The sequence below is a fragment of the Oryctolagus cuniculus genome, chromosome 4 (assembly GCF_051225735.1).
Source record: "Oryctolagus cuniculus isolate XC-2025 breed Fujian yellow rabbit chromosome 4, ASM5122573v1, whole genome shotgun sequence".
Taxonomy (NCBI): domain Eukaryota; kingdom Metazoa; phylum Chordata; class Mammalia; order Lagomorpha; family Leporidae; genus Oryctolagus; species Oryctolagus cuniculus.
The window spans coordinates 131,720,661-131,739,199 of NC_142870.1; the positions used below are offsets into that span (position 1 = coordinate 131,720,661).

Sequence of the window (18,539 nt, forward strand, 5' to 3'; positions counted from 1 at the left end):
ACTGATGCTGCCACGCAATAATGAATTGCAAAAGAAACTGATATGTGATTCAAATGCCAGCGCATTGGTTTATAACTTGAATTAGTTACAATTTAAGTGCCAGGAGTTTTCAGAGACCCACAGGCTCTGGGCAGGGCATGTTCTCCATGGAGGGAAGTATGTGGGAAGCCACATACACATCAAAAGGTGGGCTGGTGAGCATACAATCAGAGACAGGAGGGTCAGTTATATGCGGTGGAGTTCAGATGACAGCAGGCTGGCTTGTCTCCACCAGCACAAAACACAGACACCCCTGCACAAGTGTGCACCAAAGAATACCTGGCAGGACCCTGTGAAGATTGGTATCCCTAACTCTCATCTCTCTGAAGAGCCTTCACCAATCACGCAACTTATGCCTTGTGAGCTACTGGAGGGGCAGCAGGAAGTCCAGCGTGGCTCCAGGACAGGGAAAGAGGGAGGGAGTAGAGGGGATGGGATAGAAGGGTGCAGGCCAGACGATGAGGCACCCACATAAAGGTGAAGGTGAGGAATATGAATTTAAATTGCAGCAGGGCAGGGGGAGAGTAAGTCAGGGGTGGTGGCATTTAACCTGGTGACTGATATGCCAGCTAAGACACCATGTCCCACGGGGGTACCTGGCTTCCTCAGTCCCTGCTACTGCAGACTCTGGGAAGCACTGGTAATGATTTAAGTAGCTGGGCTCCTGCCAACCATGTGGGAGACCTGGATTGAGTTTTTGGTTCCTGACTTCAGCCCTGACTTATCCCAGGCATTTGGGGGCGAGAACCAGTAAATGGGAACACTCTCTCTCCGTGTCTTTCTCTCTGCTGCCTCTCAAATAAATAAATAAATGATTTTTCCAGACTAATAAATTACACTGGAGAGCTATTGAATGGTTTTAAAAGGAGAATAGGCACCCTCCAATCTATGGAATAAAAAAAAAAACCAGGTGCTATATGACAAAAGCCTATAGAAAAAGAAGAGAAGGCAGAAGACCAACTGAGAGACTACAGCATTGGGGTGGGGTGGAGGAATTTAGAGACTGGGTTTAGACCAAATAGTAGTAGAGATATTGAGGCGCCAGAAAATAAGATCTATTAGAAAAGATATAACAAATATGTAAGACTTTTTTTTTCAAAAAAATTTTATTTATTTATTTGAGAGGTAGAGTTACAGACAATGAGAGGCAATACAGAGAGAAAGGACTTCCATCTATTGGTTCACTCCCCGAATGGCTACAATGACTGGAGCTGTGTCAATCCGAAGCCAAGAGCCAGGAGCTTCTTTCAGGTCTCCCACGCGGGTACAGGGGCCCAAGCACTTGTTTTCCCAAGCCATAGCAGAGAGCTGGATTGGAAGAGTAGCTGCAACTAGAACCAGCACTGCAGGCAGAGAATTAAACTATTCCACTACAATGCCCCCCCCCCCTTTTTTTTACATTTCTAAAATGCACCAAGTTGCTTTCAGTGTTTTCCCATTTCATATAAAGCTTGACACTTTTCTTGAACTCCTGATTTTTATAAGAAAGATAATGGCTCCAAGGAAACCAGTTTGCATTATTTACATGTGCATAGCAGGATAATGCACACAAGCAGGCCCTGTGTGGTTAAACCTGTATACTCATATTTATGATACATCTCTTCTAAAAACAAGTTCTAGGCAAAAGGAACAAATATTTTAACTGGAAAGTTCAGAACATACAATTAAGTCTGTTTTCCGGCTTACTAAACTCCATCTCCCACTTGATTCACTCCCTCAGGTATCAGAGAAGGGTAGCCCTGTACATTGCTGCCTTTCACGGCCACGTCGAGCTCACTGAATGGGCCCTGCAGCAGGGCGCGCGGCCCCACGAGGCGGTCGGTGTTCACCCCTATCGAGCCTGGTGCCATGAAGCCCTTCATGCAGACATCTCTAAATGCCCCATTCACGCAGCTGCAGAAGCGGGCCAGCTGCTGATTCTGAAGGCCTTTGTCAACTGCAGTGTGCTGTGCCTGGAATGCACAGATGCAGCGGGACGCACTCCCCTGACCATCGCGTCCAAACACAAGCACAAAGACTGTGTGTTATATCTGCTGAGTAAAATGTGGTCCACGGTTTCTTTTCTGAAAATCTCAGTCCCCATGAGGATTTACATTAAAATCAAACAATGGATCCTCAGAGCTCAGAGCCACAGCCTGCACAGCAGCCGGCTGTGCAGAGCAAGGGTCTTTGGGGCCAAAGTTGGAGACACTGTGATGGTGGATGGCTTCACCAAGCCCAAGATGACCTCCAAGAGCTGGCATCAGGCCGAGAACAAGGACTCCCGCAGCACCTTGCCCAAGCTCCCGCTTCTCATGGAACACACTGCAAGCAGGACACCTGTCAATCCTTTGGCAATTTCACAGCCGGACACGAAAGAGCAAACCCTCAAATTTCCTCCACGGGTGGATGCAAATACATCCTCTGTATTACAAGAACATCAGCATCAAAATCAGAAAAAAGTTATTGCCACAGCCAGGAAAAAGGAGAAGCTCCTAAAAAATGCATATCTCCCCCAAGTGCCCCTCCCTCCAGTTTCCAGGGCTGGATATTCACACCCATCTTTTTACTATACCCCCAGCGCTGACTTTTTACGAAAGTCCTCCTTTGCATCATTCTCAGAGCACAGCGGGAGGACTCCAAGGGAGAATGCAATCTACTGCCTGGCCATGGCAAGGTAATGCTTTCCCTTTACGCATGCATGGGCAAACTCTTGGGGCTTTTGGTTTTTGTGGGGTTTTTGGTTTGGTTTGTTTGTTGTTGTTTTGTTTTGTTTTGTTTTGAGAGAGCACCAAGCTATTGTTTCACTCCCCAAATGCCTGCAACGGCTGCTACTGGGCAGGGCAGGTAGACGCCAGGAGCCAGGAATGTAGTCCATGTCTGCCATGGGGTGGCAGGGATCCAACTACTTGAGCCATCAGCTGCTGCCTCCCGGGGTGAGCATTAGCAGAAACCAGGAGCCAGCGCCAGACATTGGCCACACGTACTCTGAGTTCTAATCACCTTAAACACTGAATCAAACACCTGCCCTACAAGGGCAGACTTTTAATAAGGCTAATCTAGTGCAATGAATGGTCCATGAAACTACTCTGCCACGTAGAGTAATACAAACTATTCCAATACATCAGTACCCAGCTTCAAGAACCTCACTAGCGTCATGTCTAGGGCAAAATGAATTGATATTATTGAGCAACCCAATCTGTGTAGTGCTTTGGTCTTCAAACTTTCAGGAGGGAAAAAGAACAGTGAAAAGAATTGTTTCTGGGGCAGGCGCCTATGATGCTGGCATCCCATAGGGGTACAAGTTCTAGTCCCACTGCTCCAGTTCCAATCCAGTTCCCTGCTAATGTGCCTGGGAAAAGCAGGGGAAGATGGCCCAAGTGTTTGGGCCCCTGTCACACACATGGGCGTCCCAGATGAAGCTTCAGGCTCTTGGCTATGGCCTGGCCCAGTGCTGGCCATTGTGGCCATCTGGGGAGTAAACCAGCACATGGAAGATCTCTCTCTCTCTTTCTCTCTCTCCCTCTCTCTTTCTCTCTCTCTCAAACTCAGTATTTCAAATAAATAAATCTTTTTTAAAACAGAATTGTGTCAATTAGTAAGGCCCATGGCTGCTGCTTTTTACTTTTCTTTGAAGCTAGTAAGAAATTATTAATTATAATTAAAGGGAGAAGAGGCAATCTTGAAATATGAGAGGGAGACATCAAAAGCATCATTGAAGACTAGATGGTAATGAAAGTGGAAGGAAAGAGAGGAATAATTTAATAACAAATTGAATCATAAAGACTTAAGTTGGCTTACTGAGCAAGATAGACAGGGAAGGATGGGGTGTTAGAACTGACATTAATATTTAAAGTGAGTTTAAAAAGGCAATCCATTATCACACTTAAAGAGCGAAGCAAGTACATCAGAAATAGACTTTTCAGGAACATTCATTTCATCAGGTAAATTTTAGTCATCAGATTTCATGGCAAACACAATTTTCTGATTAGATCTCAAGTGCCACTCATTACTTACATTAGTGGATGCCTATATTATAGTAAAAATACAGATTCATGCATGACCTTTCCCCTTACTCAATATAATCAGGAGCAAGGAAAAAGAAGCTACATTGTTTTACTTGCCTCTCTCTATTTAGTCTTTAGTTTGGAACTTTAATCTCAGCTAAGTTGGTGCCACCTAGTGGTCAGAGTATTTGGGGCTGTAAAAGCGGCAAAATTCAAGATCAAAGATGAGGTTGACAGTAGTTGAGACACTGCTTAACAGCTTCAGTCTTTGTAATTTATAAGCTATCTCTGACTAGAATGCATTAAAAGAGGTTATCTAAAATCCTAGGAAAATTATTAGTTTTAAAATTACATGTATAGACTATCTTAAATGGGGCCATAAATATAAGAAAGGAAATAATGATTTGTTATATCAGCAGAAGAACAATAAAAATGAGTTTATTTTTCAGACATTCAGTAAGTGCTTATTATGGCTCAGTGAAGTGTTAGGCAGAATGGAAATGGAAATGTGTAAAAATATTTATGTGTCAAAGGTGGACATGCATGTGGTTTTAGATGAGAAAGGCTGCCAGTTGCCTATGACATGGAATATTTCCTCAGGGAGTGAGTTCTGAAATATACAGCAAAGTGCATAAGAAGCACTGTCCTACATGTACAGCCTATTGATTATTTGTGTTTGCCTACATCAATAAACCACGGCCCAGATCAAATACAAATTATTTCCAGAGTCTCCAACTTTCCTCTCCTGTCCCTTACCAATCAATGATCCCTACCACCAAAGGTAAGTTTATCCTATTCTTGAACCTCATATAAAGGACATTGTAGCATATCTACCTTTTATGTCTGCCCTTTTTGCTCCACATATTGCCTCTGAGGTTCACTGGTGTCTGTGTGTGTAATGATTGTTATTTCTACGTAACATTCCATCTCTATTTTGTATTTCACACCCTAATTTATCTACCTATTTTCCTATTGATGGACATTGTTTGTTTCTAATTTGGGAGCTATTTAGAAAAAACATGTACAGTTATTCTTGTATGTTGGGTTTGGAGGGCATTTACATACATTTCTCTTGACTCTATGCCTAGGAATGAATTAATTGCTGGATCGTAAGTTTATATTTAGCTTTAGTAAACACTTCCAAATAGTTTTCTAAAGAGGTTATACCAGCATGCTGTTTTTGCAAATATATTTCATAAGGATTGGAGTTAATCAAGTGAAGTCAGTTTCAAGGTCAAGAAGGAAATTGGATTAAAGAAAGGGGTTAATGTGGGGGGAGGCATTCGTTGCAGTGGTTAAGTCATCCCATGGGATGCCCACATCCTGTATCAGAGTGCCTGGTTCAAGTCCTGGCTCCTCCACTTTTTTTTTTTTTTTTTTGGGTGGAATTTTATCTTTATTTACAGGACACTGTAAGATACAAAATTCCACAGAAGTAAGAAACCCATTCAGAGGACAAGCTTCATACAGTATGTACAGTTTGGAACTGTTCAAGTATAATTTTGTTGTAAAAGTGCTACAATAACAAACCACATTTAAAAAAAGGTCTTAGTAGAGAAACAGTAAGACAAACAACAAAATGACTGGTGCCTCAGCAGTGCGATCAGAAGTGAAAGGCTCCCAGCGCCCCATCCTGCACTTGGAAGGTGTAGCCTTCAGAGGTGGTCTCTGGCACAACATTCTGATCTTCCTCTTCCTCTATAGAGAAGTACTTCTCAATCAAGTTTAATGAAGCCCTATACACGGATTCATTTCCATGGTTTTGAAGAGCTTCAATTTTATCCAAGCCTCCACATTCTTCAATCATTATACTAAGTTTCTCAGTTTCATCTAATTTCTCAGCAGCCTGGAAGATATTTGAAATGGCATCCAGAATAACCAGAATAATTTTGGTATCCTTTGCAGTCAAGAGGTTCATCAACGGTTCTATTATACCACAGTAAACAAGGTATACAATCTGTTCAACTGTTCCGCCACTTGTATAGTTGGTTACAGGCCATACTGCTTCTTTTTGTGTCTTAAAGTCTGCCTTAGAGAGAACACCAACAAGGAACAGGACCAATCCGTGATTCACAACTTGCTGTATCTGGTCCTGACACCCAGCTGTGATGTTTGACATTGTCCACGTGGCTTCCTTCTGGATGTTAGTTTTGGGGTTAGTCAGCAGGCTGGGAAAGACGGCAAGTGCTCCCGCATCTATCACAACCTGTGCCTGTTCATCTGTCCCTGTGACAATATTCCCTATGGCTCTTAGCACAGGAGTCACAATTGGCAAATCATTAGCTCCTAGAAGCTTCACGAGTTGCGGCACAACTCCTGTCTTCACAACCATTTCAATCCGTTCATTTGGACCATCAGTGAGATAGGAAATCGCCCAGCATGTAACTGCTAACACTTCCAGATCATCGTGATGCAGGAGACGAACTAAAGTAGGAAGAATCTGCTCAACGGCATCTAATGGGGGTGCAGGATTCTTGTTGTGACAAAGGTTTGAAAGTGTCCATGTCAGATTATGTAAGTAACCGCATGCCAAAGAGGACATATCAGGAACAGCCAGAAGAGCCAACAGTGGGTCGATTGCACCATACTTGATAACCAAATCTCGGAAAACTGAACCATCACCTGTAATGTTTCCCAGAGCCCATACAGCTTGTTTGCTGATATGAGCATGGGGAGATGCCAACAGGGAAATGAATGCTGGGATGGCACCTCCATCCACCACAGCCTTAGTTTGTTCTGAGGTCCCAGAAGCAATGTTAGTGAGTACCCAGGCAGATTCAAACTGAATGGGGCTACAATCAGTTCTGCCCAAGAAGGACACAAATTTTGAAATCAAACCAGCCCGGATTATGTTGTCTATAGGGGGCTGTTTTTCCCTGGAAAGCAGTTTCCTAGCAGCTTGGGTAGCTTGGAACTGGCTTTCCAAATTGTTGCTGGTTATGCCTTTGACAATGTCATCAACAGACCAATGTACAGTGCCCTGGTTGTTGCGGTTTTCCTGCAGTGGGGAAGTCGCATCGTCAGGAAAGGAGCTCACATTCCTCCTCTTCAGCATCTGGTCATCCTTCTTAGCCTTCCTCAGCTCTATGTTAATTTCTATTCGGCGCCGTCTCATTTTGGTGCTGTCCTTCCCCTTGTTCTTGAATCTGTGGAGCCGGGCGGCCGGTGAGTTGGCATTCTCATTGGTGGACATGGCGACGAGACCAAAGGAATCAGCTGCACAGCCAACGCAGGCTTCCCCAGGAGGCGGTGCGTGCCCACAGACTGCCGGTCAGCCGCCCTGCAAATGTCTACCGCGGATCAGCCCTGAGACGGTGTGCCTTCCTCCACTTCTGATCTAGCTTCCTGTTAATGCATACATTGGGAGGCAGCAGATACTGATTCAAGTGCCTGGATTTTTGCCACATATATAGAATACCTGGATGGAGTTCTGGGTTTCTTATTTCAGTCTGACCCAGCCCTGGCTGTTGAGGATTTCGGGGAGTGAATAAGTACATGCAAGATCTGTTTTTCAAATAAAACAAAAATATAAATAACAAAAGAGGTTAATGCAGAAGGGATATCTGTAGGAGAGATGATCAGTTTGATTGTGGACTTACCCTAGCAGAGTTAATACAAGCAAATGCTTTCTGTTTCTATTTTCCCAATATCTTCTTCTACCCTCTACTTCCTCTCCTTTATTTCCACTGCTTTCCCTGGATCTATTCCACCTTTCTTTGTTGGTGGACTATGAGGGGGAAAGAGAGACCAATGGTCTTGTGCCCCTACACAACTCTTCTAGATCTGATTCATGCCTCTCACAGGAGTCAGGAAAGCACCTATCTCTACCTGAAACAGCCAATCAAGCCATACAGTCAGGTGGTCTGAGAACTCATCTTTAAATGGCTCTTGTGCCAAAAAGACAGACATGAGGAACATACAGACTCTATTTTGATTGCTACATGCACAAACACCCTGATAGTATCATAGCCAGGAGATGAGGAAAAATTTATTGTAATCCTCATGATGCTGGCCCATGGAATTCAATCAGGGAGGGCAAAATAGCCATCTGTTGTTCTTGGTTGCATAGGAAGTAGAGTCTTCTGTGGGGAGCAACCCGGACTGGACTGAGTTACTGGAATTAAGACTTAGTCTATGCATCTGCTCTCCCACAATATGGCACTGGGAGAGGAGAAAACAGCTTCTATGCAGCTGCCTCTTGCCAACTTGAGTGCTGACCTCCAGGAGCTGATCCTGCTCCTGATTGGAGGAGAGCAGCGTACTCGGCGTGTGGGCAGCCGAGTTGGGATTGGCGGAGGAGGACTATAAAGGAGGAGAGAGACGGCATGCACCAGGAACATCTAAGGGGAACATCTGAGGGAACACCTGTGCAGCCCCCGAGAGAGCCGGCTGGCAGTGTGCTGCTCCCCTGTGGAAGTGGGGAAAGTGGCCAGGGGGAACCGCCCTTCCACGGAGGTGGAAGGGACAGTAGCCAACCCGGGAAGAACCAGCAGCAAACCCGGGGAGGGCCGAGCAGACAAAAGAACAGCGCAGGATCTTGTGTCGTTCCTCCACGAAGAGGGGGAGCGACAGTCTCCCAAATCAAGACTTGTGATACTTCAGCTGGCATCATGGGAAAGTGCTTGCTGTATCTTATGCTGCTCGGGAACTCTGGATTCATGAAAATACACCTCTTGGACTTGATTCAAAGATGGTATTGCTGCAGTTAGCTCAGACTGATGTGGAGTCTGCATTGGAGAGTGCATATGGTTGGTGAAGAGTTAACGTGAGTCCAGGAGGTCACACAGTCTCATTCCTCAGCCAGGAAGATGGGGTGGGCTTTACCCAGATAAAAGGGTATCTCTAAAGCATATGTAGAAAAGAGTTTTCCTTATTGCTTATTACCCAAATCCAGTGAGGTTTATGTGGCCTGAAAGTCCAGTTTCATGAGCATTCAAATGTGTGAGCGACTCAGAAGGCTTAGGGTTTCAGTGGACTGAGTACAGGTGGTAATCTCAATCTTCCATGCTCTGGATAGAAGTCTCTGGTTTCTTTCTTTATAAAGGGGCATACCTTGTATGTTTTGTTCACATTTTGTATCTCCAGCAAATAGAACAATAAGTGTTTAATAAACAGTTTTCAAATAATGCAGAAAAAACAGGTTTCAAATGCCAAGAAGAGAATCAGTATAAGCTCTGAGTTTAGGAGGAATTAGGATGCATCAGAATGCAAGACAGAATTTCAAATTAAATCACCTGGACTATGAGGAAAGGCTAAATAAAGAAGCCCGAGTGAGTTCCTGAAAGCTTAAGAGGTGATTTTCATGGGATGCATGAATGGGTTCACCCAATTTAGACGGCCCAGGGAAGTAGGCCCATTGAGGTGAAGGAGTTAACACATAACAAAAGTTAAATCAGACAGACATGGACCTGGGACAAATGTCTGAAACACTACTGTACTTTTATGCAAAGCTGTGCCTAATACTTTTACACTGAGTAAAAGCCCTTTAAAAACTGACTTGCCGGGGGCCAGCGCCATGGCTCACTTGGTTAATCCTCCGCCTGTGGCGCTGGCATCCCATATGGGCATCAGGTTCTAGTCTGGGAAGGCAGTGGAGGATGGCCCAAGTCCTTGGGCCCCTGCACCAGAGAGAAGCACCTGGCTCCTGGCTTTGGATCAGTGTAGCTCCGGCCGTAGCGGCCATTTGGAGGGTGAACCAATGGAAGGAAGATCTTTCTCTCTCTCTCTCTCTCTCTTTAACTCTACCTGTCAAGTAAAAAACAAAACAAAACAAAACCTGACTTGCCAGACTAAAGGGTAGCAGAAGGACCCACATAGATATGGCAACATAGTCAAAGGCACTGTTTTGTGGAAGGGCAAGTAAGAAATTTCATTTTCAGGATAGCAAGTGGATCTGCAAAGGGCATTTTAGGGGGGATCCAGAATTGTCTGGAGATGTGAATGGCAAAGTAGAGTGTACCTACATTAAGAAGCAGCTCATGTACCCAAGCGCAGAGCTTTCTCCCTATTCCCCTTTCTATGGGGTAGGAGGTGAGTGTGTGGGAAGTTCACAGAAGTTAACTTTTAGAAGGTAAATCACATAATCAGTTTTATTTTTATTTTTATTTTTTTTGACAGGCAGAGTGGACAGTGAGAGAGAGAGAGACAGAGAAAGGTCTTCTTTTGCCGTTGGTTCACCCTCCAATGGCCACCGCGGCCAGCGCCCTGCGGCCGGCGCACCGCGCTGATCCGAAGGCAGGAGCCAGGTGCTTCTCCTGGTCTCCCATGGGGTGCAGGGCCCAAGCACTTGGGCCATCCTTCACTGCACTCCCTGGCCACAGCAGAGAGCTGGCCTGGAAGAGGGGCAACCGGGACAGAATCCGGCGCCCCTGACCAGGACTAGAACCCAGTGTGCCGGCGCCGCAAGGCGGAGGATTAGCCTGTTGAGCCGCGGCGCCGGCCACATAATCAGTTTTTAAAGACAAATTTAGTGACAATGAATGGAAGTCTCACTGGAAAGGTGTGGAAAGACTACAATAGGTTTGGGAGGCCACAATAAGACAATTAAGAGACAACAAAGACCTAGACCAGAACAGTAATGGTTAGGGAGAAGGGAAAAGGCCAAATAAGAGAAATGTTCAGGGGAATAATTTGCAAAATTATGTCACTAATTCATTATGGGAACAGAAAAAGAAGGAATTGAGTTTTCCACCTTTGGATAGAGATGGTGAGGAAAGCAAAGTCAGTGTGTTAGAACAAGGATACTGAAGGGGAACAAGTTTACAAAGAAGTTAAAAGGTATATTAAATTAGGAAAATCTATGAGATAAATATTTTATTTGGTAATTGGAGCTATGCAACTTTTAAGAAAGATCTTAGAGTCATGGAAATAGAAACTGAAGAAAGGAGTAAATAAGGTCTCCCAGAATGAGGGTACAAAAAGGGAAGAGGAACAAAGGGATATAAAATCCCTCTGTAATGAATGAGATTTGCATCACAAAGTAGGAGAAATAATATTCAAAATTTACAAATCTTATTAGTATGTAGCCATATTTTACATACATACATACTATGGTATATGTACCATAAAACATTAAGCTCCATTGCATTTCAGTTAAAGACCATCAAATATATCTATTATTTTTTTTTTCAGTCAAAAACGCTAATGTGTTTTTGACAGAATGGAGAAAATTTCAAGGAGTATGTGATATATAGGGAGGCTTAGGGAAGACAGATTGAAAAAGCTGTACCCCAGAGAGTTCTATGTGACATTGACGGTCTCTCTGTTTCTAATGGTGAGTTCTGGACGTGCAATATTGCCTTGGGAAAGGAACATCCCTACTGTATCACAAGGAATGATCTTAGAGAGATTCCTATTTCTATTTCCCATCCTGCCTATGTGATAAAATAAACCAGGCACAGCAACCAAATCAGCCTCAGATTTCCATTCAGCCAGGTACAGGGACAAGATTGGACCTCCTTTATAAATTCTGTCTTGTTTCTTTTGCAGTGCCTTTAAAGAGAAACGGTGGCTTCAGCAATTAGGAATAGCAAGAGCCTTGGCCAAAAAGAGCATCGCCAATCTGACTCCACAAGGAGGCCTGACAGCATGAGAAAATCCTCCAGGAATTGTGCTTTGAAAAGTCATGACAACCTTAACTAGGGCAAACACCTGATCAAAGAGAATTTCCAGTTCTAATGTCCACATTTATAATGCTATCATCTCTAATCACAGCTCTTAGTGATGCTAACTGTTCTAAAGCTACATGGCATTCAACAGGATGTTGAGTGTTTAACGCCATGTTTTTTTTTAAGACTCTAAACCCTAAGTGAAAATATAGGGCTTTTTGCGTGTTTCTTGTTTGTTTGCATAAAGAGCCTGAGGAAGATTTCCTAAGAAACTGAGAATAGTAGTTGCCTGTGGGGGTAGAGGTACTGAGAGGAATGGAAACAAGGATGGGACTGAGAAGTGTTTTTGTTTTTGTTTTTGTTTTTTTTTTTTTATTTGAGAGGCAGAGAGACAGCGAGGGAGAAAAAGACAGAGAACGCCCATCCACTGGGACTGAGGCAGAAACGAGGAGCCAGGAAAGCAATCCAGGTCTCCCAAAAGGGTGGCAGAAACCACATTACTTCAGCTGTCATTAATGCGTCCCCAGATAGGCCTGAGCAGGAAGCTGGAATCAGGAAACAGAGCCAGAGACTGAACTCAGGCGTTCTGATTTGAAACACGGGGTCTTAACTGGCATCTTAACTAGGCCAAATGCCTACTCCAGGACTAATAATCTTCGTTTTGCCTTTTATTTTTCTAAGTTTGCTTAATGTTTTTTGACTTTTTAAGCTATATTAATGTAGAACATTAACAAAAAATAAGTAAAATTTTAAAATATTATACAAGTAAAGTCCTTAGGAAAGTTACAAATACCATCTGGCTCTAGTACTCTGATTTTTTTGAACTTCTGCTAAAACATTGCATTCCATTAACTTTTTTTTTTTAAAGATTTATTTATTTATTTGAAAGTCAGAGTTACACAGAGAGAGGAGAGGCAGAGAGGAGAGAAAGAGAGAGGTCTTCCATCTGCTGGTTCACTCCCCAGTGTTGGTGGCAACAGCTGGAGCTGTACCAATCCAAAGCCAGGAGCCAGGAGCTTCTTCCAGATCTCCCACAGGGGTGCTGGGGCCCAAGCACTTGGACCATCTTGTACTGCTTTCCTAGGCCATAGTAGAGAGCTGGATCAGAAGTGGAGCAGCTGGGTCTCCAACCAGTACCCATATGGGATGCCGGCTATGGTGTTAACCCACTGTGCCACAGCGCTGGCCCCACTTTTTTTTTTTTTAAGATTTATTTATTTATTTGAAAGTCAAAGTTACACAGAGAGAGGAGATGCAGAGAGAGAGAGAGAGGTCGTCCATCCAATGGTTCACTCCCCAATTGGCCACAATTGCCGGAGCTGTGCCGATCTGAAGCCAGGAGCCAGGCGCTTCTTTCAGATCTCCCACGTGGGTGCAGGGGTTCAAGGACTTGGGCTTTTCCAGGCCATAGCAGAGATCTGGATCAGAAGTGAAGCAGTTGGGACAAGAACCGGCGCTTCAGGCCAGGGAGTTAACCCACTGTACCATAGCACCAGCCCCAACATTCCATTAACTTTTAAAAAGATTTATTTATTTACTTTGAGAGTCAGAGTTACAGAGACAGAGGGAGCAACAGAGAGAGAGAGAGAGAGAGAGAGAGAGAGGGATCTTCTGTCCACTGATACATTCCCTACATGGCCACATTGGCCAGCACTGAGCCAGAACAAAGACAGGAACCAGGAGCTTCTTCCAGGTCTCCCGTGTTGGTGGCAGGGACCCAAATACTTGGGCCATCTTCAGCTGCTTTTCCCAGGCCATTAGCAGGAAGTCGGATTGGAAATGGAGCAGCTGGAACACGAACTGGTACCCATATGAAATGCCAGTATCGCAGGTGGTGGCTTTACCTGCTACACCAAAACACTGGCCCCCTTCATTATTAATATTTTTTTACCATTAATATTTTTAATTGAGGTAAAGTTTACATACAGTGAGTTGGATCTCAAATGTAAGAGTCACTTGGTTTGATAAACATACATATCTGTGTATCCAAGATTCTAATCAAGACATACCACACCATTATTACTTCAAAAAGTTGTTTCAAGCTCCTCTCAATTCCAATCCCCTTCAAGCAACTGCCACTCTGATTTGTATCTCCACAGACACGATTCCCAAATCACTGGAACCATACAGTTGCTGACTTAATGTTTCGAGATTCATTTACATGTTGCACATACCAGTAGACCATTCTTTTTTATTACTGAGCAGCAGTCCATTGTATAGATTCACCGTAGTTTACCTGTTCAACTGTATTTGGATTGCCTCCAGTTTTTAAGTACTACAAGTAAGTTCTTATGAACATTATTGCAAAAGTCTTCAGACATGTTTTCATTTCCTTTGGGTAAATATCTAAGAGTAGAATTGTTGGAAAATAGGGTGAATGAACATTTAACATAGTAAGAAACCGCCTGAGAGCTCTCCAAAATAGTTTTATGATTTCCCATTTCCATTAGCCATGCACCAGAGTTATGGCTTCTTCCATGCTTGCCAACACTTGGTGTCATCAGTGTTCTTCAGTTTTAGCCACCCTATTGTGTTTGAGACAGTACATCATTGTGATCTTAGTTTACAGTTCCCTGAAGACTTGATGTTAAATCTTTTTATATGCTATTGGTTATTTGTATATCCTCTTTTATGAAGTATCAATTAAAGAGGATAATTAATTGACAGGCAGAGTGGAGAGAGAGAGAGAAAGGTCTTCCTTTGCCGTTGGTTCACCCTCCAATGGCCGCCGCGGCCGGTGCGCTGCGGCTGGCGCACCGCGCTGATCCGATGGCAGGAGCCAGGTGCTTCCCCTGGTCTCCCATGGGGTGCAGGGCCCAAGCACTTGGGCCATCCTCCACTGCCTTCCCGGGCCACAGCAGGGAGCTATCCTGGAAGAGGAGCAACTGGGACAGAATCCAGCGCCCCAACCGGGACTAGAACCCAGTGTGCTGGCGCCACAGGCGGAGGATTAGCCTATTGAGCCGCGACGCCAGCTGCTTTTGCTCATTTTAAAAACTGGGTTATCTTTTAATTATTAGTTTATTGGAGATTTTTATAAAATCATGACACATGTTCTTCATCAGACATATTTATTGTGAAAAATTTTCCTAGTCTGCAGCTTGCTTTTATATTTTATTTATTTAGCTAGTTAGTTGAAAAGCAGAGAGAGACAGAGAGAGAGAGCTCTTCCATTCACTGGATCACTCCTCAAATGGACACAAAGGTTGGGGCTAGGCCAGGCTAAAGCTAGGAGTCTGGAACTCCATCTGGGTCTTTCGCACGGGATGCCAGAATTACAGGTGGCAGCTAACCCATTGTGCCACAATGCAGACACCTGCTTCTTCATTATTAATGATGTATTTTGATAAACAAGTTTTCAACGTTGATGAAATACAATTTATCATTTGTTTTCTTTAGTGGTTCATGCTTTTTCTTACCTCTCTAAGAACTCCTTGCCTATCACCAAGTCATGAAGACAATCTCTTGTGTTTTCTTCTAGGATCTCTGTGGGTTTAATTTTCATGTCAGATTTATAATCTATCTTAAATTATGTGTGTGTGTGTTATGTATAATAAGAATCAGTTTTGCTCTTGTACAAGATGTTGAAAATATTTTCCTTTCCTTCCATTGAATTATCTGGATATTTCTGTCAAAAACCAGTTAACAGTATATTTATGGATCTATGTCCATACCCTAATCAGTTCCATTCACCTATTTGCTTGTGCTGATACTAATACTATACTGTTTTAATTACTGTAGGTTAGTTTTGAAATCAAGCTATATAAGTCTTGCAGGTTTGTTCTTTTTTTCAACTTTTTTCTGGCTATTCTCAATTCTCTGCATTTCTATATAAATTTCAAAATGACTTTCTATTCTCTATCCTTAAAAGCCTGTTAGGATTTTGATTGGGCACAACTAACAGTTTAACAATATGGAATCTGGGGCTGGTGCACTGGCATTAGTGGGTAATGCCACCACCTGCAGTGCTGGCATCCCGTATGGGTGCCCGTTTGAGTCCCAGCTGCTCCACTTCTGGTCCAGCTCTCTGCTATGGCCTGGGAAAGCAGCAGAGGATGGCCCAAGTCCTTGGATCCCTGCACCTGCGTGGGTGAACTGAAGGAAGCTCCTGGCTCCTGGTTTCGGATTGGCACAGCTCCGGCTGTTGCAACCAATTGGGGAGTGAATCTGCAGATGAAGACCTCTCTCTCTCTCTCTCTCTCTGCCTCTCCTCTCTCCATGTAACTCTGACTTTCAAATTAATAAATCTTTAAAAAAATATGGAATCTCACAACCCATGATATATTTTTCCATCCTCATTTAAGCCTTTTAAATTTCTTTCAGTCATGTTTTATGATTTTATTATAGAAACCTTACAAATCTGTTCAATTTTTTTCTAAATATTTTACATTTTTTATTCTACTTGCTTGGAAGATATTAAGATAGATTATGTTGATAAAATAGTCAGAGGCCCCTAAAACCTAAAGCTGATTTAAAATATACTTCTGAGTATCAAGTTTGATATTAGAGGTACAAAGCAGATTAAGAGAAAATAAATTCATAAATGATACTAATGAAATGGTGTAAGGCAGCATGTGTTTAGGTTCATTGCAGACAGGGTAAAAAAGGGATACAGTGGAAGTGAGAACAGCAAAGGTTCTGGGTGTTGGTAACATTCTATTTCCTGATGTGGGTTAATAAGTGAAGTCAATTTGAGTAAATTCAACAAGGACTATTTTTCAACTGTACCCTTTGTTATATGCATTTATGATATCGTTGCTTAAAAATGACCTGAAATAATGAAAAAAATCTCAGGAGTTAATTGCTGCATTTGATGCAATCCTCAGACTCAGAGGGGAGTTGTTCCTGCAAGTGAGGCACCTCATCATGCTATTATCCCTTGACAGTGGACTAAACTGAACCACAATTCCTTGCAGCAGGTGGTAAAATTTTGTGTATCACTGAGACACACAGCCAAAGAAATACCTTGTGCAAAGATTCTGGGGCTGGAATGTCTAAGAATAAAGGAATATGGGAAATCTAGAGAAGAAGATAAATGAGTTGGAGGAGGATAGACAAATGAGGACAAAGTGTGAGGAAGACAACTCATATGAAGCCATGTTCCGCACCACAATCAGTGGAAAACCACTAAGTATTTATTCTTTGTTAATGTTAGCCCTGGAAGTAAGACAGCATGAAGTGCCATTAAGAACACATATTCTTATAATGTTATATAACTGTAAGGCATTATCGACATGCACAGGATATCCTGGGACATTCATTCGGAATCTGAACCATAATGAAATTAGAATGAATGGCCACCTTCTCCATGCTTCCACGTTGTTTTGTATATTCCTTGAGTATGACCAGTCTCCACACTGTATTGAAATTGCTTCATTGTCTCCTTCACTTCACTGCCTTCTCTTAGAATGCAAGGACATCATTTTATTCATCTCCAAGTTGCCAAGGTATAAGCATACACTCGAGTACTTGAGGAAAGTACTTAATAGTTATTGAATTAAATAGTGGATTTTTAGATGAACGTGCCCATGGAATTCTCATTTACATACATAATAAAAAGTTGCTTCTATAAAATATAATCACTTCACTTTACATATCCTTCAATCACTTAATACTAATTTACTGTTTCATTTAATCATCAAAATCAGCATCTTGATGTGAATTATTAGTTCATTTCATCAGCACAGTAGCCCTGATATGGCTCAGAAAGGCAGTTGTTAGGGCCAGCATTGTGACACAGTGGGTTAAGCCCCAACATCAGCATCCCATATTGCACTGCCGGTTCCAGTCCCAGCTGCTGCGTTTCTAATCCAACTCCCTGCTAATATATATGGGAAAGCAGCAGAAGATGGCCCAAGTGCTTGGGCCTCTGCCACCCATGTGGGAACCCATGATGGGAGTTCCTAGCTCTTGGCTTTCATCTCAACCAGCTCTGATGGTTGCAGCCATTTGGGGAGTGAACCAATGGATGAAAGACCTCTTTTTCTCTCTTTCACTCTGCCTTTCAAATAAATAAAACAAATCTTTTTAAATAGGCAGTTGCCATTAAAATATCCATTTTACAAATGATATCAGTAAAACATAAAAACAATTTCACGTGGGTCCCTACCACCTATGTGCGAGTCCTAAAATGAATTCAAGCTCTTGCCTTTGGTTTGTCCCAGCCCCTGTTGTTGCAAGCATTTGGGGAGTGAACCAACAGCTGAAAGATCTCTCTCTCTACCTTTCAAATAAAAAGAAAATATTTTAAAGATACATTGCTCCGAATCCCGTAAACATTGGTCACAGTCATCAGCTTTGTCAGCATTTGAATTCTAATTTATAATTGTTTATAAAACTTGTCACAAACCTGCAGCTTTCATCCCGGCAGGTAGAAGGCTGGGCTTGGAGCAGTGGGTAAGGAATCTGACCCTCTCTTTCCAGCTCTGTCACTGGCTTTCTCATATTATCTTTGGAGTTTTGTTTCTTCCTCTATAAAAAATGAAGCCATCGCTACTGAGTATATTAAATAGATAAATAACATAGACAAAAGTTCTGTGCCAACTAATAGCTCTATAAAAGCTTCAGTTGCTTGTCTGTTTCCCTATCATTAACGGAGACAACAGTGGACCTATCAGAATTCTTGTGAACTCTAAATGAATAAATGTACGAAGTCCTAACAATGCCTAACAAGTGCTAGCTGTTGTTAATATAAGCTCCACGAAGGGACACGTCGGATTGTAAACAACTTCCACCTCCTACAGACTAGCTCCGCTCACCCCGCAGGAGCTCTCACGCACTAGGGACGATTTAGGAATGCAAGAATCTTTTGTACCTCCCCGTTCTCCCAGCATGCAGCGCAGCGGGTGTCTCAGAGTAGGACGGCCGTAGGCCGGAACCCAAAGCTTGGCGCGGTCCCGCGCCGGAG

At 43.1% G+C, this 18,539-nt stretch overlaps 1 protein-coding gene and 1 pseudogene across 5 annotated transcripts in view; one reads left to right on the forward strand and one right to left on the reverse strand.

The window, feature by feature from the left end:
* The window catches only part of ANKUB1 (ankyrin repeat and ubiquitin domain containing 1), a 75,541-nt gene extending 63,229 nt beyond the window's left edge, over positions 1–12,312 (forward strand). For 3 of the 4 annotated variants that reach the window (XM_070072667.2, XM_089332174.1, XM_070072666.2), the window contains exons 6-7: positions 1,760–2,695; positions 11,514–12,312. In XM_070072667.2, the coding sequence (XP_069928768.1) occupies positions 1,760–2,695; positions 11,514–11,616 (1,039 nt within the window). In that variant the 3' untranslated portion in view covers positions 11,617–12,312. Of the gene's footprint in view, positions 1–1,759; positions 2,700–11,513 lie in introns of those variants that run through there. The other variant, XM_089332173.1, reaches the window with a different exon arrangement.
* LOC138849369 (importin subunit alpha-1 pseudogene) lies at positions 5,393–7,348 on the reverse strand (annotated as a pseudogene). The gene has a single exon (XR_016233252.1). The product of XR_016233252.1 is annotated as an importin subunit alpha-1 pseudogene (transcript).
* Positions 12,313–18,539: the final 6,227 nt, after the last annotated feature.